The sequence below is a fragment of the Ambystoma mexicanum genome, chromosome 8 (genome assembly GCF_040938575.1).
Source record: "Ambystoma mexicanum isolate Mex_15411 chromosome 8, UKY_AmexF1_1, whole genome shotgun sequence".
In the NCBI taxonomy this organism is placed as follows: Eukaryota; Metazoa; Chordata; class Amphibia; order Caudata; family Ambystomatidae; genus Ambystoma; species Ambystoma mexicanum.
In genome coordinates, this window is record NC_090929.1 from 946,052,693 (window position 1) to 946,078,481 (window position 25,789).

Sequence of the window (25,789 nt, forward strand, 5' to 3'; positions counted from 1 at the left end):
AGGAGCTTCTCCTCCGGGAGCCAGAGGCCTCTTGCGTGGAGATCTCCGGTGTGGGCGCCCAAACCCTCCAGTGAAGCGTCCGTCGTCACCGTCTCCTGGTACACCGGCGTCTGAAAGTCCTTGCCCGCAGTGAGGTGAGCTCGAACGCCCCACCACTGAATCGCCCGCCGGAACACCTCGTTGAGGGGGACCTTGTCTTCGAAGGTGCCAGTCGCCTGCATCCAACGAGCGTCGAGAAATTCTTGAAGAGGGCGCATCCGTAGTCTGCAGAGGCGCACCAGGTAGATGCAAGAGGACATCATCCCCAGGAGGGACTTGATGGACCTCACCCTGGCCACGTCCGTGGCTAACAGGCGCTGCACTTTGCCCAGAATGGTCTTCGTCCGTTCTTCCGACGGTGCCGCCAGGCGCCTCACTGTATCGAGCTTCGCTCCCAGAAACAGGGCCACCTGCGACGGCACCAGGTGGGACTTTGAGTAATTTAATCCGAATCCCAGGTCTGTGTAGCTGGACGGTTCTCACAGTGTGTTCGACGGCAAGTTCCCTTGTCCTTGAGCGGATGAGCCAGTCGTCCAGGTAGGGGTAGACGTGAATCCCCTGCAGGCGCAGCCGCGCCACCACAGGTGCTAGCCACTTAGTAAAGACCCTGGGGGCCGACTTCAATCCGAACGGCAGTGCTCTGAATTGGTAGTGGCGTCCCTGGATGACGAACCTGAGGAACTTTCGGTGACTTTTGAGGACAGGAACGTGAAAGTATGCATCCTCCAGGTCCAACGACGATAGAAAGTCGCCTTCCTCCAGCTGTCCCAGCACATGCTGGAGGGTGACCATCCTGAACTTTTGTGACCTGATGTATTTGTTCAAACGACGAAGGTCCAGGATGGGGCGCCAGCCGCCCGTCTTCTTCCTGACGAGGAAGTACCTTGAGTACGCCCCGGAGCCTCTTCGGGACAAGCTCGATGGCTCCTTTCCTGAGCATCGCCCGTACTTCCAACAGCAGTTGCGGGACGTGATTTTCCTTCCTGGCCACAGGTGGAACGTGAGGGCACTTCTTCAGGAATTCGATAGAGTGTCCTCTTGCCAGGGTATCCAGCACCAAACGGTCGGTGGAGATGGACTTCCATACGCCGACGAAATTCGTCAGCCGGCCTCCCACCGGGGTGCTTCGGTGGGGGCCCGAGGCCACGGCTGGTTCAGTCCTGCTTGGAGGTGGTGGCCTTGCCGCCCTGGCCATCTTGCCGACGGCGGCGAGGGGCTCCCTGCTTGCCTCGACCCCTGTAGGCCTCCTGAGACGAGGAGCGTGCCGCCTGGCGGTAGGACGAGCCACCGCTGGATCCCTTGGAGGCCCCTTGTCTGCCTCCTGAGCTCCGAAAGGGCCGTCGTTGCTGAAGGGCTCCTAGGGCGCGGGCCGTCTCCGTGTCCGTCTTCATGGCTTGGAGGGATTTGTCCACCGCCTTCCCGAACAAGTTGCTGCCGTCGAACAGCATGTCCAACACCCTGGTCTGGACGTCCTGACGGAAGTTGGTCGCCCGGAGCCAACCCTGTCGTCCTAGGCAAACTCCGTTGCCCAGCTGGCGGAACCCGGAATCAGCAATATCGGTTGCCACCGTTATGGCGTGGTCCGACGCCACCTCGCCTTCTTGAAGTATTTCCAGGGCCTCGGACCTCTTGTCGTCCGGTAGGAAGTCCAATATGGGGCCAGTTTAAACCAGAGGTCCCTGTCGTAACGGGCCACGATCGCCAGGGTGTTGGCCGCTTTGATCGTCGTCGCCGCCGACGAAATGACCCGTCGCCCCATGGCGTCCAACTTCCTACCCTCGCCGTCCGGAGGGGAATTCGACGTTGAGGCTCCTGACCCCGCCGCTTTCTTCTTCGCCGCCGCCGAGACGACCGAGTCTGGCATTGGCTGGTGTCATGATGCCTACCTCCAAGGAGACCGGTCCGACCCAGCAACCCCAGAAGCAGGCATCATTCCCCCCAGGGAAGTGCCAGTGGGCCCAAGCTGGGGCCCTTTGGACACAGTCCTGGCGCCTTAGGCGCCAGGTTCATGTTGGACCCCTGTCCTGGCGCCTTAGGCGAAAGGCTCATAAAGCTAGACATGTTTTCAAGTGTTTTAATGTGCACTTACCCATTGCAGACCATGCTGCTACATCCAGGCCCGAGGCCTGAATGGAACTACTTTACCTCTGGGACTATTTCCACCTGGGTGTGGTCGGGGAAGGATACATACCTGATCGGTGGAAGGATACATACCTGGAACTACTTCCAAAGCTATTTAAACCACGCCCGATCAGCAACTCAAGCTTCGCGTTGTTCTGCTCCTCGCAGCTGGACGCTCACCGTGTCAGCTCCTGCATCTGGACTTCAGCCACGCCTGTCAGCATCCTGGGTCACCTGCAAGGGGAGATAAGAGAGAATTGGGGAGAAAGAAGACCTTACCTGCTAAAGCTGTATCACAGAGACATCACACCGACGATCCTGAAAGGGAAGACATCATTTTTAAAAGCATTTCGCTTCGATCGCTGCAGCGCTGCATTTCACTCACCTTTCCTGGCACCTCCATCTTCAGCAGCGACCATCCGGATCCGCAGCCACTTCCCAGAGCCTGGAGAGAGAAAGACAAGAACACAAGGTGAGAGAAGGAAGGGAATAGGAAAAGCTCAGTTTCCTTCTAAGACTTACCTGTTGGGTCATTCCCATTTCATTTCGGGTCCTGCCGCTTCCTGGCATTCCGGACCCCGACCCCTATGGGGAAAAAAGACAAAGACATTGAATGTGCGAATGCAAAGACATTACCCGAACGCTCATCCAGAACTTACCTGTCATTTATTGGAACTGCACGTTTCACTTCGGGTCGGCGCCATATCTCCGGCATTCCGAACCCCGGCCCCTAAGGGGAAAAAGACATAAGCGTTAGCACTTGCTGCAATAAGACAATGAACATTATTATTAAGCTTGAACTTTTGAACTTGCAACAGAACTCTTACAGCGCCTTACCTGAATAGTCAAGCTTATTTGAACTTCCTTCAAACCTCAATCCAGTGAAGTAACTGGGTTTCAACGCGCCCCTGCATCAGAAGCAGGATGGAGAACTCATCCTTCCAGACCCTAAGGTGAGACTTCACGGGGAATCGTGGAAGGGTATCGTGGAGGGTTGGAAGGGAGTGGAAGGCTTGAGCATTGTTCCGTTAGTAGGTAATACTCCCTTTTCACGCACAGGGGAATATTCCTGCGAGCCAGAGAAGCCAGAGTAGAGGGGCCCTACCTTTCCATCTTCAGAGTCCTGTGCTTCACCGTTGAAGAAGCATCAGCACTCGAAGCCAGACCTGCGCCTCTGTGGGAATCAGGTGAGCGTGACAGCTGGGCCCTGAGGCACAGGGGAGCGGTCTCGGGGACCCGGTACTTCTTCTCGTACCGGTCCCGTTTGGCTGGTGCCGTGGAGGGGTTCTTGAGTACCGACAGGCCCTCCTCCCAGATGTCATCGATTAGAGGCACCGCAATGACAGTCTTCCTCTTGGCCTCCCGGCGCTGATAGAGGAAACCTTCCTTTTTCTGCTCCTCCGGGCAGAGCTGGAACAATTTGGACGCCCTGGCGATCATAGCATGGAATGAGCCAATCTCGTCGGGCGGAGAGGCCCGTGCAACGTGAGACCCGTTCCGTCGTCGCCCTCAGAGCCCGTCGTCGAACCCACCGCACCGTCATCTCCCGACTCGTGGGAGGATGAGGAGGTAACTGCAGGCCTTACGGGGGCGAATAGAGGAGAGGGTTGGGTCCTCTGTCGTTTGTTCTGAGGACTTCCCGACGGGCCAGGTTGCGGGTCCTCCGGCCTGGGCCGTGGTAATCTCGTCCTTATCTCAGAGCATAAGGACTGGATCGCAAACAAAATGGCCGCCGAGCTATCCCGAGGCCTAGGTTCCGGCTGCGCTGGAAGGGAAGGCTGCTCTTTCTCGCCATCGTCGTCTTCCTCGGTTACCTCCCGAGGATCTTCCTTACGGGATCGAACCTTCTCGAATTGGACTTCGAGATTCTTCACGGCCTCGGTCAGTTCCTCCTCCGAGGCTGACTCCGAGCTCGAGGAGGCTACCGTGCCCCCCCTCGCTTCTTCCATCATGGAGGCCGTGACGATGGGCTGAAAAGAGGATTCCCACCTTGGCGGCAGGGAAACTCTAGTCCCGGAGGCAGTCTCCACTGGCGGGGTCTCTGCCGGCTTGGCCAGAGTCGCCGCGATCGCCTCGATAGAGGCCTTTGCCTGCTGGGTAGGGGCCTTCACCACATTAGGTGCGTCCTGGGCCTTCTCCTTAGGGGGAGGGGCGAAGCCTCGCTCCCCCTCTCCCAAGATCGGACGGGGCTTCTCCCGAAGCTTACCCGGGGTCTCGGACTTCCTCTTCCCCGAACCGGAGCGCTGGCTCGTGGTTGACGGTGCCGGGGAAGGTGCGCCCTGCCTGGCGACCAAAGAGCCCGACCTTTCGGCGCTCCCGGAGCCAGCGGACTCGCAGCGCTTGGCCTGGTGTTGGGCCCTCGTCGCCAGGACTTAGAAGCCCGCTCTGACCCTTTCTTCTTCTCACCCGTTGAGCCCTTCTCCAACCAGCTGGCGAGACGGGATCGATGGTCCCTCATGGTCCGCTCCGACAAGTTCTCGCAGAACTGGCAGTCCTTCTCTACATGAGTCTTGTCCCCATGAAGACAGTAGAGGCATCGCGAATGTTCGTCCTCCTTAAACACATTCTGCAGCCCGCATCCAGGGCAGCTGCGAAACAGCTTGGGTCCGGTTGACGAACTTGCGTCCTGGGCCATTTCGAACTAGGCCCCAAATCTTCTGGAATCCTCCAAAAGGTTGATTCGACGAAATCTTCACCCTTGAGGGGCGTAGGAAAATCCTGCAACGGGTACCCGTTAACGGAAGTAGAAACGGTGGAGCTTGAGGCTCGATTAACCAAAAAATGTGAAAATTCACCTGAAAAAGCGCGAAACACGCAGCAAAAGCTCGAGAGCTAAGCACGAGGACTCAACACTTGAACGTGCGGTAAAAATCTGAAGATGGCTGCCAGAGGCGGGGCTTAGGGAAACGGCAGTCATTGGCTGTGGTCAGTATGACGCAGAGATCAGTGATTGGTTACTACTACGAAAGACAGATCAGAAACGAAACTGATACTGATTTTTCTTTACCGAGGATTCCCAGCCTGACGACGGGGAATATTCATGAGCATGTGAATCCATGCCAGACCCCATGCTGGAGAACTGGACAGTTTGTTACCATTGATCATGTTGGTAATCCTTATTAACTCTTGGCTCCTATTCTTTGTCTCAGTACTGTAAGGAACTCATGGTGGAAACAGTAAAGACAGACACAAGTGATCACAGTTCAAGGGTGTTTATTAAACTGAATGAAGGGGTGAGAGAAACGCCTAATCTAAACCTAAATCTAAGATGGAAGCAAGCTACAACCATCAAATAAAAATAAGGCAGTCCTGGTGGCCTCTTGTCAAATAAAAAGGACATTTACTCAAAAAAGAATATTGCCAATCCTTACCGGTAAGTTACAAAATAGTGTGGGATAATTTTCACCAGAAAAAAAAAAGTGTTCAAAGTCAGGATGGCATAACCGGGGTCTCCCTTCCCCACGTTTTCTAGCACGGAACAAGGCGAGACTCTCGAGCACAGCACATCCTGGGCTTTTCCAACATGAGCTTACAGTTAGTTTCCAAAATATCAAGGCCCTCTGTGGCTAAGTCTCTTTTACACAAAGTCTCTTGCCTCACAGGGCTATACACAAAACAAAAGGTTCCTCTCAGTAATCTTCCCGTCGGGTTATTTCCCTTCACCTGTGGATCCCCCTCAACCGGACTCCGATCCTTTTTGCAACATTGGCCTCCCTCAGTCGGGTTCACTGCAGCCTTTCGTTCAAAGTATCAGCCACTCGTAACATTCAAGAATCTCAATGTCTTTTTAAACAACCGTTCACTGTGGACATACCTCAGCCAGTTTCACATTTTCCAGTTTAACACAGTTCACTTAGTTGTAACACCTTGCAGGATTCACTTCCCATAGCTTTTCCCTTGACTACGTGTCAAAGACTTTCGATTGAACAAGGGGTTTTACTCAACCCTTGTACGACCACTTTGACTGCTTACGCCAGGCTCTCCTGGGGCCTCCTGGTATTTGCAGTTTCAACAAAAAAGGGGACCAGTCAGTCTTTCCATTGAGCGGCCACTTGGCACTGGATCACTGTGCAGCTGGTCTTTCCCTGGGCTTTAAAAGTTCAGCAACACCCAAGCTCTTTGTTCATGGGTTCTTTCAATTCATATCATGTTGCCATTTGCAACCTTCGCTCAACACAGTCCAGTTTTATTATCAGTTCTCCCTCAAACTCACTGGCTGTGCTGAACTCCTTGGCGGTTCCTGTCTCTGGAGTCAAGGAGGGTATCACGGTAGCAAGTGCATCTCCCCACCTTGGTTATCACTGCAGGAGGGCCCCGCGCACTGTTGGCATCTATTACACCACACGCCAGCTGTAGTTTCCAGCCTTATGATTCCTTTCACGGAGGCTTTGTGGGTCTGGGTCGAAAAGAGCAAGGGCATTTTCCTCCTTGTCGTCCTTTTAGGTCTCGCCGCCTTTCTACTGCGTTTGAACTGCGGTCCTGGAATAGCTGCTTCCTCGTGCATTTGGCTTTGCTCAAGGTGTGCTCGCGTGCTCCGCCTCTTATCCCTGTGGGGAAGGGAAAGGTGTGTGTAGGTATTGTCAATTGCCTGACTCTGCCTGTGTTGGGACATGTCAGGTAAACGGCTGTGGTGTTAGTCCGATGTTTTCCACTGTGCAAGAAAGTGCTTTTGTCGGAAACGGGGGTGGGGGTGGAGCTTCTAAGTATTCTATGTGGTAGGATTGGGAAAAGGTGTTGGGTACCGCTTCTCACCCTTCGGTGTTCCCCTTCCACTCCCCAACGACCCCAGATCTAGATGATCCTCCCCACTGGTCCACCCCCAGGAACTGGGTCCAATAGCGATGGCCGTGTCCTGGCCACCTGGATGACAGATCTCTGGGGACTCGCGGGTGAGACACCTTCAGGTTTCTCACAGTACTTCAAGAATTCTGGGAGTTGATGTCCCAAGGATGACATTAGTATTTTAGGTCCTGTAGTTGTACTGGTTTACCTCTATTACAATCATCATTAACATCAGATGTCAAAGAAGTTTGAAAGAGGTTATTCATGTATGTGTAAAGGAGGAATCTGGTTCTGCTGAGAGTGTTGAACAGCAATTGATTTTAGAACTTCAGAAGTAAATGGTTCTGCATTATGGCAGCAGGCCATAAGAAACTTTGGAATTATAGTTTCTTCTTCATTATCAAGAGAAGACTACCATATCTCTCCCATCGGAGTTACCACCTCCCCTGATGGCCATCTCCTTGCATTTGATCCACCCTCAGAATACCACCCCCAGGGTCAGGATCAGGTAGTGCTTGCCTTCCCCTGGCCACATGGGAGGAGACGTTAGGCTGGGGTTCAGTGATTCATCACAGTATATATAAAAGTTACACAAACGTTTGGCTTCTGTACTCACAAAAGTACATGTTTTTCTATTCTCATGTACACCGAGGAATAAATCTTTGTCTGGTGGGGATGTTTCCAACATATCTCTACTCACTCTTACATGTATAGTATTTGAGTGTTTGGTTTAATAGTTTAAAAGGTTACATTTGCAGAGGAAGAAAAAGTGTGGCAAGTAGGATTAACTCCCCATGCTATGTGAGAAGGCAAGCCGTATGGACTGGCTGGTCCGGCCACTACCCGATGCGCATCTCAGAGGGTTGAAGGAGTGGGACCCCATACGCTTGCCACCCCGACCAAGGTGCAGTATTTCCCCCTCAGTGTTTTAGAGCATGTAATCAGGGACCATGAAAACCATACTCTCAATTCTCTGACAATAGGTCACTAACATTCTCTAACTTCCATACAGCCCAGATACTGGAGACTGAATCTCTGAAGCGAGATGTTGAGGGGAAAGCCCAACCATGACTAGAATCACTGAATTTCAATGTTAAACACTGCACTAGTAATATTTGTGCAGAGTTTATGGTTTAAAAAAGGAACCAAAGCTCCCCAACTTACTAGGCGTTTGAAGCGAGGGAAAACAGGCTCCCAAGCAGTCAGGAGCAGAAACTCCTACGGAGCTGTGGAACATCACGAGTAAACGAGAACACCCAAGAGAACTTCCAAGACTATTTCGACACTGCTCGTCACCAATGAAGCCACTGGTCATACAGGTGAGGAGAACTTGGGAACCGGCAACTGTACAGAATCTCAAAGGCATTCAAATATCTCCTACTTACAAACCAATCCTGAATTGGGGGACATGCCCATAACAAGTCGTACCAATCAGCAGGACTGACAGAGAGCAAGTTAACAACCGGTACGAAGGGCTGGGAAAGCCCACTAAAGGCTGCAGCATCAGTAGTAGAATCCATGTCAAGGATATGTGAGCACATGTTCCTTGCCATTGCAGAGGGACTGCCTCCTGGCGAAAACTGGTAACTTTTCTTGAGGAAGTGGTGGCTACTCAAGCCCTGACATAAGGGAAGAAATGCAGCCCCGGAAAAAGGAAAGCTGAACCCCAGATCACCCAGAGCTGCCCAGAGTGTATGCTGAACCCTAGGTTGTATATCATCCTGCCAACAACTCAGGCTGTGTAGAGAGGTTTTCTGAGACCCACTGGAGTAAAGAATAAAAGCAAAGGCATGGCCAGATCCATTTTCTTTTTTTTTTCTGCATGTTGGAGGAAGGCCCCTCTGTGTTGTTTTGGTCTGGAACAGACCAGGCTGGTGGAACACCAGAGGTTGGCAATAATATAAATGACTGAGTGAGAGGCGCTGGGAATCCAAGCTGTAGGTAAAAGGTAGAGCCTGACAAGAAGGCTTAGAAGCAAGGTGTCTGCGAAAGGTCTGCAGGATCACAGGGTAACCAGAACAAACAAAGAGGAGCCACAATGAGCACACCCTGGAAAGGCGTTCAAGTGAAGCGTCTGTCTTTTGTGTTTGAGACTAGAGATGAGTTTTGTAGTTTAGGATGTGTGAACAGTACTGTTGACCAGGTCTTGGACCATTTGCGTTTTAGTTTAGGGACTTGCCAGGAGTCCAAGGACTTATTAAGCATCATTTTGGGGTTTTCTTTTGAGCTTAGAACATTGTGCTCTACGTTAGGAAGTCCCAGGAAGGACAAGGACCTATAAGGCTAAGATATATTTTATGTTCTGGAACTACTGGAGGTTGTGGACACTGGAAGAATCTTTCAGTTTATGTCAATTTCTTCCTGACACTTTTTTAACTTACAAGTCTTTTCATTTCTAGAGACTTCCCGAGTTCCTATAGAGGTTTGTTCCAACACATACCTATAAAAGTAAAGTAATGAAACCTGCTTGTTTGAACAGAACTTCTTGTTCTTACGTATGCCATTGCTCAACCTTCCCATAAAAACGTTTGTTAACCAATGGTACAATATTGTGTTGTAATCATGAAGCAAGAATGAATGGATTCATTTGTAAAACATTGCACACTGCTTAAACTTTCTCCAGTGATAGAAGTGAAGGAGGGGCATGTAGAACAAAATGATGACCCTGAGAAACATAAGAGTGCATTTTACTGATAATTGAGGGTGGGCAATGAGAACATATTAATTTCTTACAGCAGGGAATTGGACAAGGAAAACACTTGGGAATGCAGGGAATAGAAGGCCACAGGCTTAGATGTGATGGGCCAATGGAAGAAAGATTTGGGGAAGAGATACAAGGAAGAAGGTTAGAAACTCTCACAGGGATATTTGATATGGTTAAAGAGGTATAACGATAGAGAGAATTGAGGTGTTCTCCCTGGAGCAGTTTCAGAGAAAGTAGTTTAGGGAAGAAGGGTTCACATATTTCCTTGGGCTCGATTCTAATGGGAAAATGGCACAGAACAAGAATGTTCAAGTGGAAACTCGATAGTAAACAATTGGATGGAATGTGGTAGGAAAGCAAAAGAGGAGACAATGTCTAGAAAAAGGGTGCAGGATGTCACTGGAAAGCACAATACAAAAACAAGTGAGGAGACTCAGAGCTGCAGAAGTTAGGGAATTACAACTCCTCAGGAAACCTTAGAGGAAAAGAATCGCAGAAGAGAAGGTGCAAGTAAAAATTGAGAGGAGAGACAGTAAAGGAGGAAATTTAACTGTTAAGTCCCAGCTAATAAGTAATGGGAAAGATCGTCTGTAGCAGCCCATTAGGTTATGGATGGTGAATACACTGCAGTAGCCACAAGAGGGAGGAGGAGAAGAAAATACAGTACTAGGTCTTAAACCTGCCAAATGGCAGCCACTCCTCCTAAAGACCACCTTTTTTGGCCCTCAGGGAGCAGCCTCAAAAGGACGGGTTTCTGTTACATTTGGGGTTTCACCTACCCCCACCAAACTCCCCTTGGTACTGCGCCCCACCTCTTCCAAAGCAAACGCACACCCCCTATCACCACCAGCTTCTGCGATGGTGGGATTTAATTTTGCTGGGGTGTGGGGGGGCGGGGGGGGGGGTAGGAGAGCCTCTCCCTTTCCCTTTCCCCTGTGCAAACATGTGTCCAGTCTAAAGAGTGAATAGCAACACAGATTTCTGGGTCCACATGAATGAGTAAGGGAAGGCGATCTTTTGGAAGAATGCCTATAGGAGGAAGGAAGTAGGGGAGGAAATGAAGGGTCACACTGGGCCACTTTGACAAAGTCACATATAAAATAACATTATGAGTTAGCGAGATTCCTACTTCTCAGACAAGGAGGCAATGCCTCCCAGGAATGCATGGCGGTCCGTCTCTGCCAGCTTCTCCTGCAGGATCTGAGTACCCTCCTGCAGCTGACGCAGCTGGTGGCTGTAGCGTTGCATCTTCTGCTCGATGTCGGTTAGTGTTCGTGCAGTATCTGCCTCCAGCTCCTCCAGCATCGACTTCTGACGCTCACGCAGAAGCCTGTGCAGACGCTCAAATGCCTCACCAATGGTAGATCGCAAGCCCTTTGCAGATGTCTGTGAAGCCAATGAAAATAGCAAGATTAAGGAGTTGAGAAGATATAGCCATACTTAAACCCAGTAATCAAACATGCGTTAAAATATAGCACAGTGCCCAGCTGAGCTTAGCCCGCTTTATGGCTTGATGCCGAATGCTGCACAATAATACAATGCAAATCAAGTTTAACAATACAGCATGATTTGTTGCACTCGTCTAACATACGTTCACCTCACAAAGTTAGGTAACAATTACATTTTATGAGAGTGAAATAGCAGGCGCAATAAGAGATATTTTATGAGTCTTATCTTGTACAGGAGTACACTTCATAATCATTTTAGGGGCCATTACTATTGGCGACCAATATGACCTATGCAGGTAATGTTGAATAGAAAGTGAATGTACTCACTGAGCGTTGGAAGGTGAAGTGCGCAAGGAAAGGATTGAGACCAGTGATCACTGCTACCAGACGCTCCTCTTGCATCCCCTTTATAAATTCCTCAGATTGGTTACCAAGTAGCGAGAGGAAGGTTAGATGAAGGATGTAGGAGGTACCCATTCCCTCTGACACACCACCGGTAAACATAAATGGAGATGGGCATTGATTAGGATGACTACTTTTAGCCTCCTCTTCTGGCCACTGGGAGCAGCGGGGTACAACCAGAGGTAAAGAGTGTAAAGGAGGAGGGTGGGGTGAGGTGAAGAGGTGCCAGTGGTTATATGCAAAAAAATGCAATTCCTCGCAGAAGGACTACTGTACTTTTAGTCCATATCCTTCCATACAAATGAGTGGTCATCCCTGGAAATGGGTTGGGATGGCCCTCTAACAGCAGGCACATATTTAATAACTACAGCACGTAAGGCGCAAGCACAAGTATGGAAGCATAAATATCTTACCATTCGGTCACCACAGATGCTAAACTCAGTCATTTTTCCACAGAATGTTTCACATCAGGCCAATTTGTATGAGGAAGGGAAGAAGGGTTGTATGGTGGAAAGGATACTATGGACTAAGAGTACAGAAGTTAACTATGGTGAGTAATGTTCCCAACTACTACAGTTTGCTCCCTCTTCTTCATACAAATGCAGGACTATGAAACATATCGGACATGGGAGGAGGAAGATACCCATATAAATTAAATCAAACATGTTCTTGTGGAGTGACTGTCCAGAGGCGGTGCCAGCAAGGGAATTTGGGTCCAGCACACAATGCCTACAAAAGACAAGAAAGGTTGACAAAGTTGCCTCTTTGGAGAATTGCTTGAGCGAAGAGGAAAGGCCAGATGGACATATCAAATAACACTTTTAAAAAGGAGGAGATGGGACATAGTTACATTGGCAGAGTGGAATCTTTGAGAAAATGCTGTCCTCTAAAGCTTTAGGAGGTCTATTAAAGGGGGCATACAGTTTTTAATAAAATAGAATATGCCTCTCCTATCCATTAAGATTTTATCTTCTGCCTATTTCACAGTGAAAACACTATTTAGTTTTCAATATTTATGTATGCATTTGGCTGCAATGGTTGTCCTCCATTTTGTAAGCAGCTTTCAAGTTCTATAAGAGGAAGTGACAGAGAGAAAGTGCAGACAGGAGATCCATTAGAGCAGAAAAGGGCAAAGAGTAAAAGGTTCAATTTTCTTTTATACCCACAAGTCCATTGCCTACTAATCAGGCCCCACCAATCAGAACACTACCATACATAGTAGTGCCACTTTTAGTAGTAATACTACCAACTGTATTACCACTACCACCACCAGAAATAACTGCTACACCTGTAGTAGAACCATTAATAAGAATATTAGTACTACCGGCAGTACTAGTTCTATTAGGAGTAGCATTTTCAATAGCAGTTGTACTATTGCTAGAAGTATTCATAGTAATAACAATACTACTAGTACTTCTACTGGTAAAGCTCAATTGGATGCCATTAGTACCACCAATATTGCTGCTTCTAATAATGCTGGTAGTAGTAATGATATTCGTAGTAGTAGATTCCATACTACCAATAGCAATACATTCAGCAGTATTGCTAGCACTACCAGGTGCAGTACTACCACAAGTGGTAGTACAACTACATGAACTACTAGTAATACTGCAGGTCATAGGGTTAATACCACTAATATATGGTGCTAATACCAGTCGTAGCAGTGGTATAATACGCAGATTTAGTGCTATACCACCAGTAGTTCTACTGCTATTACTTCTGCTACCAATAGTAGTCCTAGGGGCATTGGTGGTCATAGTAGTAGTGTTACTGCTAGTAGTGCTAATACTGTTATTAGTGTTAGTGATGTAGTAGTTGTATAGCTGCTACCAGTGGTAGCAATATTGATGTTGCTACTAATAGTCTGCACTTCTAGCAGATGTGGTTTTATTTTTACTACTGCTGGTAGCAGTAATATTACTACTAGTCAGGAGCACTACTACTATTGGCGAGGTGGTATTAGTAGTTGTGTGAAATTGTTGGCTGTGAAGTAAAAGAAAAGAAAACTTTACTTTGTCTTTTGCTGCTATACTGGTAGAGGCTGTACTTCCTCTACGTCAATGATGTCACTACTTTAAGGGCTTGAAAGCAGCTCACAAAAAGGCATAAAACCGCAGCGAGAAGAATCCTTCAAAAACGCAGAAACTTAGATGGGTGGGAACTATTTTTGGTTGGAAAATAAAATATAAGATTAAATATAAACTATTCTCTACATTATGAATAAACATCCTCTTCAACATCTAAAGAACGCAGAAGTCATTCTCAATTTTCAGAAGGGTTACAAGAGAAAACTGTATAGATTTCTTTGTGAATTACACATTTTTGAAAGAAAAGAAGGTTTGGTCCTTATCCTCTTGAAAAAAATTAAATGGCGACTCCTGCAGAAACTGCTTGCACCTCTTAATACGATGAAGGAAATAAATTGCCATGACAAATGGTACTTTCCAAGAAATAAAACTATGTCAGTCGATTTCAAAGCGTAAAAAGGCCCATGGGTTCGAACCATCAATACTACATTCTGATCCCATGAGGGATAGGGAAGCTTAACTGGGGGAAAGGACCATAGCAGACTCAAACTGCCTCTTGACCCATGTATATTAGCACAACAAAATCCCCTGGAGTCAAGAGAGCCACCAATGGCCAACAATTAAGTAAATCTTAGCCACTTTAAAGAATAAGTGATCACATAATTCTATGAAGAATTTAGGGGATTTGTCCACATGTCCAGGAATCGGAAGCAAATGCTGGACCATTATCTTTAAATCAGACAGCGTGCAGACAGATTTTCTGGCCACTCGGATGATGTTCATAATTTTTTCCAAGATTTTAAAGTGTATATGTTTGGAATTGTAAGTTTACAAATAATTGATAAGATGGCACAAATCAGTGGACTGTGATTTGCAGCGCTACGACAAATACTTAATCACTGCTGCAGACAAAATAAAACATACCTCTTGCAGCAGCTCCCAAGGTCTGTATGGGTCTGCTGGATACAGAGCGGAATTGGGCCAAAGAGAGAGTGTTGCTGGGTCTAAGAAATTAAGTCTCCAATGGAGACAAAAGATGGGCAGAAAGCTCCCGCATTGGGTAGAATTAGAAGTCTCACGATCTGCCACATTGTGGGACTGGTGGTTGACACAAGGTTGTGCATCATCATTTGTTTTGCATCAGCACTATGCCTTTCCACAGTTGGAGGTTGCAAGCCACCAAAAGAGCAGAGGTGGCCAGCCGGAGGAGGTGAATTATTCTGTTAGGTTTTACTTTGCAAAAGAGTCACCTAGTTTCCATTTTTTTGCCCACAGGGGAGGCAAAAGAAATTGTGCCTTACAAGACTGCGGCAGCTACCACAGCAGAATAAGCAAATGGTTGAAAGGCGAGGCATACCTTTCCCCAGAACATACACCTACATTGAGCCTCTACGTGGCTTGCTGTTTGCGGAAACCAAATCTTCCCTACATCCCTTGGATCCCCTTCATACAACCTGCCTGAAGGATGTTGCCAGATTTCTTCACTCTGGGTGGCAAAATGTGCTAGCAGAGGTTCAGGAACCTTGTGGTAACAGTCCATGACACCAAAATTAAAAACTCCTTCTGAACTAGGTCCTGAGCATATGGGAGTCTGCGGCAACACTAGAGCAAACAAAGCCATAGGCCTCAGATGATGTGTGGGATTCAGGGAGATGGCACAACATGGAGCAGGGGAGGAAAGGAATGGAGATTGAGCTTTACTATTGTGCTTCATGCCGGAGACTAGCCTCCAAGCGTGGGGCAGAGATTTCAATGCTTAACCAGGTCCAAACCACACCACTGTGGAGTCCAAGTAGGGTCTGGTCAGTAACACAAAGACATCATGCAATGGGAATGGTTGTGGTGTGCGAGTGTTGAGATGTGCTTTCTATCTGCCCTACCTCCTATGCGTATAGGCAAGGTGAGAGCAGAGTTCTATATGTGCTATGCTGTGTGAGTGAGCTGCCGAATGTTCAATGTGTGACAGTTGGCGATAGGCTGGCTTGAAGAGAGGGTACACATCTGTGGATGTTCCCATGTTTCCCTCGCTATTTAACATCTGGGGCATATCCTGTTAATGCAACTGAAACAATAAAGACTTTGTTGCCATTGTTGCTTCTGGTGCTACCTACAGCAGCCTACCTTAACACTGGCAATGATTTGAACTCACTGCCTCGCTGAAGAGGTTTACCCTCCTGCAATTTACCCTTATAGGCCAGCCTCTCAGAGTTGCAACCTTCCTGCTACCCACGCCCATCTGAACAGTGCTGCTCTGTCTGCCTGCAGTGTAGTGTAACTTCCATGCTGTCTTCTATGCATTTCTCTGCCATGGCTCCTGTACTACGTTGTCTAATTATTCTGCCCGTGTTCTACCAAGCTGTTCTGCAAATCCCCTGATGCCGGGGTAAGCAGTGGCATACCACCAGTGCGGATCCAGTTAGCAAAGTGACATAGGACATTTAGCAGAGATGACCAGCCTCAGACTTCCTTTCTAATCCCAGAGCTTCCCCTGTAGATGCAGTGATTAGGTGGGGGCACCCACTCTGCTCTTAGCACTGGTGAAGCCACTCCGGGAGCGGCACGGCCCACGCCACAGGTGGGGATTCGCGATGCTATGGGAGTCGAGAGAGCTATGCACTCAATCGCTGTAGCTAAAATGTCGGCTGCAGCTACCCATGAGCAGGTTATCCGACCAATGCATGGAAAATGAGTTGTGAACAAGGAAGTACCCTTCCATACAGGGAGGTACCACTGAACAACAGTTCACCACAGTGACGTCGCCACAGGTCACGCTCAGATGGATAGTGGGCCTCTGCTGTCCTCGAATTCCACACCAGCAAATTGCAGCACGACACTGTGTCCTCCGGTCAACATGGGAGAGTGGCCATTAACAATGGAAGCCTCTTCTGCTGCAGGGCAATGTCCAATGGTGAGGGAGTCTTGCCAAGCTATTGTCCGTCCTTTTACTGTCCAGGTACAGTCTCTGGCAGGGAGCCACATCAGGGGAGATTATTTATTGAAGTTGAGGCCACCTACAGTATAATGTATGTAGCATTAGGGGCACTGCCAAAAATATGCTTCACGACTGCTTGTGGCTTTATACACTCTTGCCTCGCATATGACACAGGAGCAAACCCAATCAGACTCTAAGTTGGAGACTTGAATAAGCCTAACTTGGTCATTTTTCCACCTGGAGCTCAAGGTTGCACAGTTTTAGTTGTAATGGGAAGCCTCTATGCTTGATTAACTGAAGCATGATTATGCCTGTTCTAGTGTCTGTGTAAGGAGTGGTCAAATTGCTATGTTCTTTTGGCATGTTAAAAAATATGTCAAGGGTAGGATTCTTCCAACTCTCTCCAAAGTGGGCCATCAAAGAAATGTTCAGTCTCACCAAGTTGCAAAAATAAAACAAAACAATCTAAGCCAGGTGACTGTTGCAAAGAAAATTGTTCAAATAGTTACTGCAAGCCCCAATAAAAGATGTCAGTGCAAATTAAAGGGTCCTCCGCAAGGTTGCTGTCGCTCCCCCGTGTCGGGCCAGTGGGGTCTTCCAGTCCTCGGACCCCTAGCTCAGACTATAGCTGGTTCCCAGCTGAAGACCGATGGTTCTCTGCAGACAAATGTTTTATGGGTCCATCTGCTTACGGTCTCCTCAGGAGATTCCTGCCAGAACAGGGACCCATGTTGGTCCTTCTGGGTGGGGTCAGTGCACCTTGGGGGTTTATTAGAGAAGTGTACCCCTAACCTTTCACCCCCTGCTCCTTTTGTGGTTGTTCCTGGGCCCCTATACCACCCAGGTTGTTCCTAGTCTCTTCTTCCACTTCCCCAAAATAGTTGTGCCATCTTGTTCCTTCACCTGCCTCAGTAATCTCACCTGGATCAAGATGGTCTTCCAGTACTTCTTTATCATTGCTAACTAGGAGGGTGGGTTTTATTCTCCCCCTGACCCAAGGCAGTGCCCATTTACGCCAATATCTTCATGCCAACTAATCTTCCCTCCTGTGATGGGAACTCCCTTTCACGCGATTATTCTTGCCTCCAAGACTTCTACTTTCTCATCCTACATGCTGACTCTCTTCCTACTTTGCAAGACACTTCTCTCTCCTTCAATGCCCCTCAGCTCTATGAGGATTTCAGTCTTGTTCTCATCCTCTAGTTTAGGGGGAGGCATGGTATCACAAGCAGAGACTGACACAATGGGTACAATTTGTAAAACCTTTATATAAATGGTTGGGATTGGAAAAACTCCTATTCTGCCCTATAGCTAAATTGGAGTAGTCTCAAATAATAAGTAACACAGTCCTAGTGCAGGCTGTCTAATCAAAATTACCCTATTTCTTGTACAAAAAGTGTGAAAAGGAAACATTTCTACAAAAGGAAAAATCAGTGTTCAAATGATAATGTGGTTGAACCAGCTCTCCTCCCATGTTAGGCCTCGCGGAGTAAGGCGATCCTTGTAGGCAGGATGACACTCTGGCTCTGTTTTCAACACAATATATATAGTTAAAAAAGCCGTAGCCCGAGGCCTGCCTGGTCTTCCACGCTCGAGACTCTTCTTCCAAAATAAAGTCTTGTCAAAAAGTTCCCAAAAGATCCTGCTCTGCCGGGCTCGGACTTTTCAGCACACAGTTCTTTTAGATATCCCTCGGTCTTGCTCAGATCTCCTACGATAAAGTTCAACACAAATTGCAAGGGGGTGTGGGAGGCTCCCTTCCCCAAGCTCATTTCATTTTGGGTCTCCCGCTGTCTGTCTCAGACTATTCACCATAATTTTCAACACCAACTTCGGGTCTTCATCTGTTGGGCTCGGACCCCTTTCAGATATTGAAGACTTTCAAATGTGTGTGGCTTATTTGTCAGACCACTGCAGAACCACTTTGACTCACTGTGTTACTTTCAGTCTTCCCTTCTCTAGGAATACATCTTCCTTTTACTTTTACTGTTAATTTGCTTTCTCTCTTTAAAAAAGTACCTTCCACAGAAACCTTTGAGTGGGTTACTTCCTTTCACCGGACCACTCCGTTACTTAGCAACAACTGATTTCCCAGCTGTTTACATCAAAGTTCAGTCACAGGTCTGCCTTTCTTTGTTATAACACATCAGTGACAGAAGGCTATTTATTAAAAGTTATTCCTACAGCTGGGTCCATAGCGATATTTAGTTAGCCCTATGTGTAAGGAACCTCTTACAGAATCAATACCAGCCCTAGTCTGTGGTGGTGTGCCGCCTACAAATGGGATGTAGAAGTCCTGACCCTTTCCTCTCTCACTGCTTTCCTTAGTTCTAAAAGTAAGTGCACACATACTGGGGGTCGGTATATAGGCCTTTAATGGTGCCGCCTCAAGTCTGTGTGTCTTATCACAAATGCTACAATGACCACTATGGTCAAAAGGTATTTAAAAAGCTAGTTCTCTATTCAACGTAAAGTTGATTAGACATAAGTAGCTATGATAATTTCCTTATACGATCCCTTTTCATCTATGTATGAGGGGTATCGGGGTCTGGGTTATCAACCCAGTACTACTTAAATTCAAGTCAACCGGTTTCAGCGGGATTAGTTTGTGGCCGCTTTCTTCATGGCGAATACTTGTGGTTATGGTATTCTACGTGCAGTCTTCAAATCTTGGAAGCTTTAGAGGATATCTTTGGGTGTCCAATGGGCTTATTGGACCAATTCCTAGGTCCTATAAGGTTAAAAAAGACAAGAAGGACAGTTGGAACTGTCATCAGTCTTTTGGTGCTTCTAACATGGAGTTTCTACTATTCATGTGTGGAATTATTTTACCAAATGCTCTAAGGGTAAGTGGCTTCTTACCTGTATTGGGTGCAGAGCTCTCTATATGTTCATGCTATTTGATGGGTGATTCTTGGGCTCAGCAAGATTCCTATGGTTCACTCTTTTCTGGAATCTGTGAATAAATCGATAGTATATGCTAGTGTCCCATTCTCATTATTCTTTGGGTTTTGCCCCATAGGGAAGAGGCATGCAACAAAACAGGGCTCAAAACAAGACCTCGTTAGCATATTCACCTGTCTTCACTGTTGATCTTGTATGCGTGAAGGAACAGGATCGATTCCTCTACGGATGGAGTGCATCCTGTAGAGAGACAACAGAGTCCCTATTAGGTTTGCCATCTGTATGTCTCTGTACGTTTTCTAGTGAAAGAACGTGTGGGCACCGATACCCCTCTCAATACAACAATTGTATCGCGGTGCGGTGGCAGGACACAATTAAAATTAGATATCGGGGTCGTTAGTCTAGCCCCCGTTGGTCCATGTATCTAAAGTCCTGCCATAAATAGGCATTCAAGCGCGGTCCTTTTACATTTTGAGAATTTAAGGGAGGCAAGCTCGGTGTGCTGCAGATACACTGAATTCTCACATTTTTCATTATGCTCACCTTGGTAGTTTCTTCTGTGGACACCGCGTCTCGTATCTCGTTATTAGCGCCATCTTGGATGGCTGTTTGTTTATACTGCGGCGTCGCGGTCACGTGATCGCGTTTCTAGGAGTGGACTACTGAAATGCCCTGGTGGGTCATGGGAGTTGTAGCGTTTCCCTTTACTCATTTTTTACAAATTAAATTTTATTCTTAATTAGCTGAGTCTCTCGCGGCCGGGCAGTGAGTGGAATAGATATATGCCAGTGTCCCTATATTTAAAGCCCTAGGCTATCTACCAATTTCTCCCAAGGGATCATAGGTGATGTAGTCTAATGCAATCTATTAGCTGCTACACCTTTCATAAATCGAATGACATTGTATTTTGAAAATCAAGGACTACGTCAACCCTTCAAAGTTGGATTGAACACGTGATCTCATACTCCGTCCCGTAATCAATTAATTTACTGGTGTATTGTGAATTTTATGGATTAAGGGCACCGCATGGTCTATAGGGCATAGTCCAGCACCTCTCTAAGGGTACAAAAGGCCCGCAGGGTCCGCATGGTATTTGGGATATAGCGCTATTGAGATATATGGGTGGAGGGTCTCGCGCTTAAATGTAGTCATAGTGCTGTATCCTATGTAGCTGAATAAGATTAATTCTACCCTGGCTGATTGAACGTCCGCATCGCCGCATCTTTCTAAGGCAGACATCCACCCCAGGCTAAAGAGCCCTTTAGTTTGTGAGAGATTCTACTGACCCCCCCAGGTTGTTTGGATACACCAATTATAGATGTAATGTGCCCTATGGTCCCCCCTAGGAGGGGTGTGAGATACGTTTTAACTACCTCACTGGACTGCCAAAGCTTGCCAAAAGATTTGATTTCTTCATTGAGGCCAGTCTTGTGGCTCTGGAGTCTAAACATCCATTGCTGTTCTCTCCGGAGTAGGAGAGCCGATATATTGCCATCTCTTTTAGGTATTTTGACCTTTTCCAAAATTGTCCATGGAGGTCATTTTCTGTATGTTCCATTTCGATTTCGATGTAGTGTTCAACTAGAGGGGCAGTTTGTTTTTTAATCCTGATATTGGACCTGTGTTCTCCAATGCGTATTTTAATGGCTCTCGTGGTCATTCCAATTTATTTTTTATTACATGGACATTGGATCATATATACCACATTGGTGGTGTTACAATTTGTGAGATCACTCTGTTCCCATGGGTATTTCCAGCCCACGTCTATAGCAGTAGTTTGTCGAGTGAATTTGCAAACTCTGCAATTTCCACACGGTGTGTAGCCAAGTGGCCTAGGTGCATTCCAGGGCGTTGTAGTATCTGGCGACTGTGTGGCATCTTTGTAGGTATGCACTAGGCTGTCCCTCAGGTTTCTTTCTTCTTTTTATCGCAAAAAGGGGTTCAGGTAATGTGTTTTTCTTTGTGTCTCGTCCACATGCATGCAGCCTTCACTTTAACACACACAGTTCTCTCAGGTCGCTTGCCAACTCACCGACTGTGTGCACACTTCTTTCGTGTTTGGCATTTTCCGATTTTCTATTCAAGGCCAGTACCACCGGTTGGATCTCCCCTCCCCAACTCTGCTGTTCACCCGGGAGGGCCGTTGGAGTCCTTGAAACACGACGCAATCACCACTTGTGGGATCTGGTCCACGTGTCTTTCGCAGCATGTCAGAGGCAACGACCTCCAATAGGGAAGCCTTGGGATTTCCAGCCCGCTGCTCTCGTCCCTTAGTCTGTTACTCTGCTTCAGTAGGTATGCCTTCATTCAGTAAGTTCTGCGTGTTCTCATGTTCTGCCTTGCTCAGAGTGGGTCTTTGATTTCTGCCTTTTATTCGTGTGAGGAGAGCTAGTTGATATCAGGTTTAAGTTCCTGACTTTGCCTGACCCGATTAGTGGGACATGGCCAATATGCAAGTCAGTGTTGCTATTCTCAGGTCATTTGGGTAAAAAAATGTAGGGGAAGTTGGGATCACGGACTATCCTAAAACATTGGATGGGTTCGATAAAATTAAGGCGAATACCACATCTCACCATCGGCTATCTCACCCCCTGAACAGCTCTCACCCAGGCGATTCCCCCCCCCCGCACAGGTTCACCCCCAGAAACTGGATTCAAAAGCGATGGCCGTGTCCTGGCCACCTGGATGACAAGTCCCCAATGACTAGCGGGTGAGATACCATCTGGCTAGTGTGAGAAACCAAAGGGTATCTCCCTCCTTCCTCAAACACACCAATTTCCTTCACTGTTGCCTTACAAATAGGCTTTCTCTGCTGTACAATATTTATGGTTTCTTCCTTCCAGATGGTATTCCCCCTGTTTCCCCTCCAAGGTGATATCCCCTCCGTCTCGGCTCCCAAATACTTTCTAACAAGCCAGGAAAAAACATGCAACTCTTCCTCCCCTCATGTACCACCACAAGCTCCTTTCCTAAGACAATCTCTCCTGCCTGTATATACAATGCTTCTATCTCCTTAGCATGCTCCATCCTGCCTGGTCTCAACACACTCTCCTGGCACAGGGTCGGTAGGGCAAGGGTCATCTAGGGTCTGCTGCTCTCCTGCCAGCTCTCCCAAGTCTTCGCAGTGACTGACTGGGCTGGCTGCTTATTCAATCAGCCCTATCCCTCCTCCCATTGGGTGGTGCATTGGAACAGGATTTGCATCTTTGCTACAGGCGATGGGCTTCCCTGTGATTGGGCCATGTGCTTGGTGTCCCGTTGTCTGTAGAAGGGGCTGGCCGGTGGTTACATCAAGGCCAGACACTATTTTGTATTGCTAGGCCAGGATATGCATGTGCTCTCCCCCACTAGCCACCGGGAGGGTCTATAGGCTACCTGCTGGTCTGGACAGCCCTGTGTGTCCAGGGTGTTGATTAGGAGTCAGGAAATGCTGTGCTAAGCGTGGGAGGTGGTCTGTTATATCAAAAGTGGCTTTGCTATGTGCAAATTGATACATTGTCTCACCCAGCAATACTTACTGAAAAGCAAAGTTTATTTTTTACCTTTGTGGAAGCGATGCATGGTTTTCATTCTTGCCTTACATTGTTGAAGGCAGTAATGGATATGCAGGAATCCCACAGACTGCACGGGACCCGCAAAATGTAATTACTCCAGCAGAGTTACCAGAGGGATAAGTAGAATAAACCCATTGCTGAGGTTTCTTAAATGTTGCAACTCTGTTCCCTTAAAGGGAAGGGGTTCATATCTACACCCACCAGTTGAGGTATGGATGGATAGACCCAGTGGGTCGGAGGTTGCCAGACAAGGCACAAAGGGTCTAAATATTAGTCATTGTTGCCCACAGACAGGTGTAAGAAACAGGACAAGCATTTTACCTCAAGAACCAGGTCAAAGATGTATACACATCCAGGATAAAGAACCTATGGAGCCTTCTACAGCCAAGTAGTTGAGTGACCTACCTACATACATACCATCGGGGCAGATAAATAATAAGATCTCTAAGAAATCTCTCAGTGCTCAGGTCTCAAATAAATCTCTGCGTGCTCAGTCCTGTGCAAGGGCATAGTTCTGCCCACCTACAAATCTGCAGTTTAAAGTGAGAGGGAGGCTGGCAGTCTAGGCATCGTTCAGTTCAACCCACTTGTTTTCTGGGTCCCAATGGAAGGAGTTAGTGTGGTTTCAGAGACGGCTGGGAAGGGTCAAATGTACACATACAAATCCTAGAGCTTGAGAGCTGGGCCCTCTCATCTCCTCCAAAACCGCAGAGTTCAGTTAGAGAAAATATTTGAAAATTGTCTGATACATACCATCACCACACCATGTGTACCATATATTGGGTATGGCCACCAAGAAAAATGTCTTTATATTAGATCTGTGACAGTGATTATTTTACTTCTACTGATTTATATTTTGAAATAATAGCAACTTTCTATATACTCAATAGCGATTTTTTGCAACGTACAAATGCCTTTTACTAGGCTCATGATATCAACCTTCTATTCATAATTTTGTGTATGTTTCAAGAAATTGTATTGATCTTGGATACATATATTTTGTATTTATCGAGAATTTGATTTTTATAAATCAGTATTGTTTGTGTGTTATGGGTAGTGTCAAGAAGCCAAGTGTAGTCCACAGGAGGGCAACTCAAATGGGCAATATAGATGGCAAACAGTGGTCTTGCTTCAGAAAATGGGCCCCAAAGGGAGGTCTCTTTGGGTCTCTCCCTGACATCACTCACAAACTCTAATACCAATCTGCGTGGTTGAAAACAATCCATATTCCATTGTGGGTGTCTGTCCATGGTCTCCGGCTTGGAACTATTCTACAAGTGGAAGTTATTATTCTACTCAGTCTCATCTACTCCACCAAGCCTGTCTCGCAATCTTCCTTGCTGAATTGCTGGCCACTTATTCCTGGTAATCCGTATTCAAACCTGAGTTAGTTCCCTCAACCCGCCTGTGGGTTAAACTCCAGATTGGTCTGCCACAGGCTTGTTCCTCTGCTCACTCCAATAACAAAGTATTAGCTGAATGTTGTCTCATGTTTGGCTCAACTGACTCTGTACATCCAGTGGATCCTAGATTAACTTCCTGTCCTCACGCCACCTCCTTATCTCCAGTTTTACTATCGGTCCTTGCTTTCCTAATCCTTCACCCCCTATGTCTGCTCCTCCTTCCTGGTCATCCTCTGCTTGTACAGATTTAGCTCCTTCAGCTTTCTCCACTCCTCTATCTCCACCAAGGTTCAGCTCTCTGCACCTCCACCACCCATTGCACTTTCATGTCTTTTCACACTTCCTCCTCCTCTTAAACCTGCACTTCCCAATAGCCTCTCTTCCATCTGTACTTTCTGCTCTCTGCCTTGCAGTTCTGCTAGTCCAAGGGCCCACACGTGCCTTCACACACTTTGCATTTATATAGGGCCCCAAACCCCCACCCTGTGCCGGACTCTGTGATTTACGTTGCAGCTGTGGCCAGGGTCTACTGTGTACCTGGTATTGGTGGTTTGGTGAGGCATCAGGTGTTTCCCCTCTGTTCATCCCTCGCTACCGCCCACAGATCAAGCCTATCTGGGATTCTTTCAGTTTGCGCATACACAATGGACACATTCACTGAACTGGAGAGGGAGCAATGGTATGGCCAGCGTTGGTACACTGATCACTCGACCTATTGAAGAAAACAAGTTCCACTTTGCCACTAACTTGGTAACATTGCTTTCTTCCTCCTCTTGGATTAAGGCCAGAAGCTTTGCAGAGGAGTGAGTCCTGGAAACTGTCAGCAATATTTGGGACAGATTTTAAAGGCTTGCAGCATGTCTAGTAACACTGACAATCCCCTGGTTCAGGACCCCAGTGCTGTAATGATTCTCCCCATCGGCCTCAGGCCCCACATATCACAGAGCAGGTGTTGAGGCCCGGCCCACTGGGTTGCCACGACAAGCACACTCTAAGGGCCAGGCAGGAAACTTTGTCAAAGTAGCCTTCCTCAAATATATATTATATTTGTGACTTTGTTGGATTTCAATTTCCCAAATTATCTTAAGCCAAGGAATTATATAATCGGGTGACTGAATCTTTATCATAAGTTTACCATTTGTTTAGCTTCTTACATTGCTTAAATATTTTGGTATCTTGGTCCTTTAAAATAAGCTAATTTCATGCTACAGGTGAGACCATTGTACTTAAACCGATGTAGGATTGAATCCCCAGGTTTCTCGTTAGAAGTGTCAGATAGATCTGGTTTGATCATCAACCAGTTAAAATGCTAAAACAAAAAAACTGATCATAACACCATGATCCTAAGAAGTCTTGGATGTCTCCCTCCGAAGCAAGAGATTAAGCTCAAATGTTCCCTGCCTGGCTTGTAAGGCCTTCAGCAACACGCCCCACCCTCTCTATCTGGAGTCCCACTTCACCAAATACCTCCCA

The 25,789-nt window shown here is 47.3% G+C and overlaps 1 protein-coding gene across 3 annotated transcripts in view; it reads right to left on the reverse strand.

Annotated features, from left to right (window-relative positions):
* Positions 1 to 25,789, reverse strand: part of TRIM62 (tripartite motif containing 62) — a 354,686-nt gene that overhangs the window by 46,099 nt on the left and 282,798 nt on the right. For all 3 annotated transcript variants that reach the window (XM_069610838.1, XM_069610837.1, XM_069610836.1), the window contains one exon: positions 10,776 to 11,032. In XM_069610838.1, the coding sequence (XP_069466939.1) occupies positions 10,776 to 11,032 (257 nt within the window). The remainder of the gene's footprint in view (positions 1 to 10,775; positions 11,033 to 25,789) is intronic.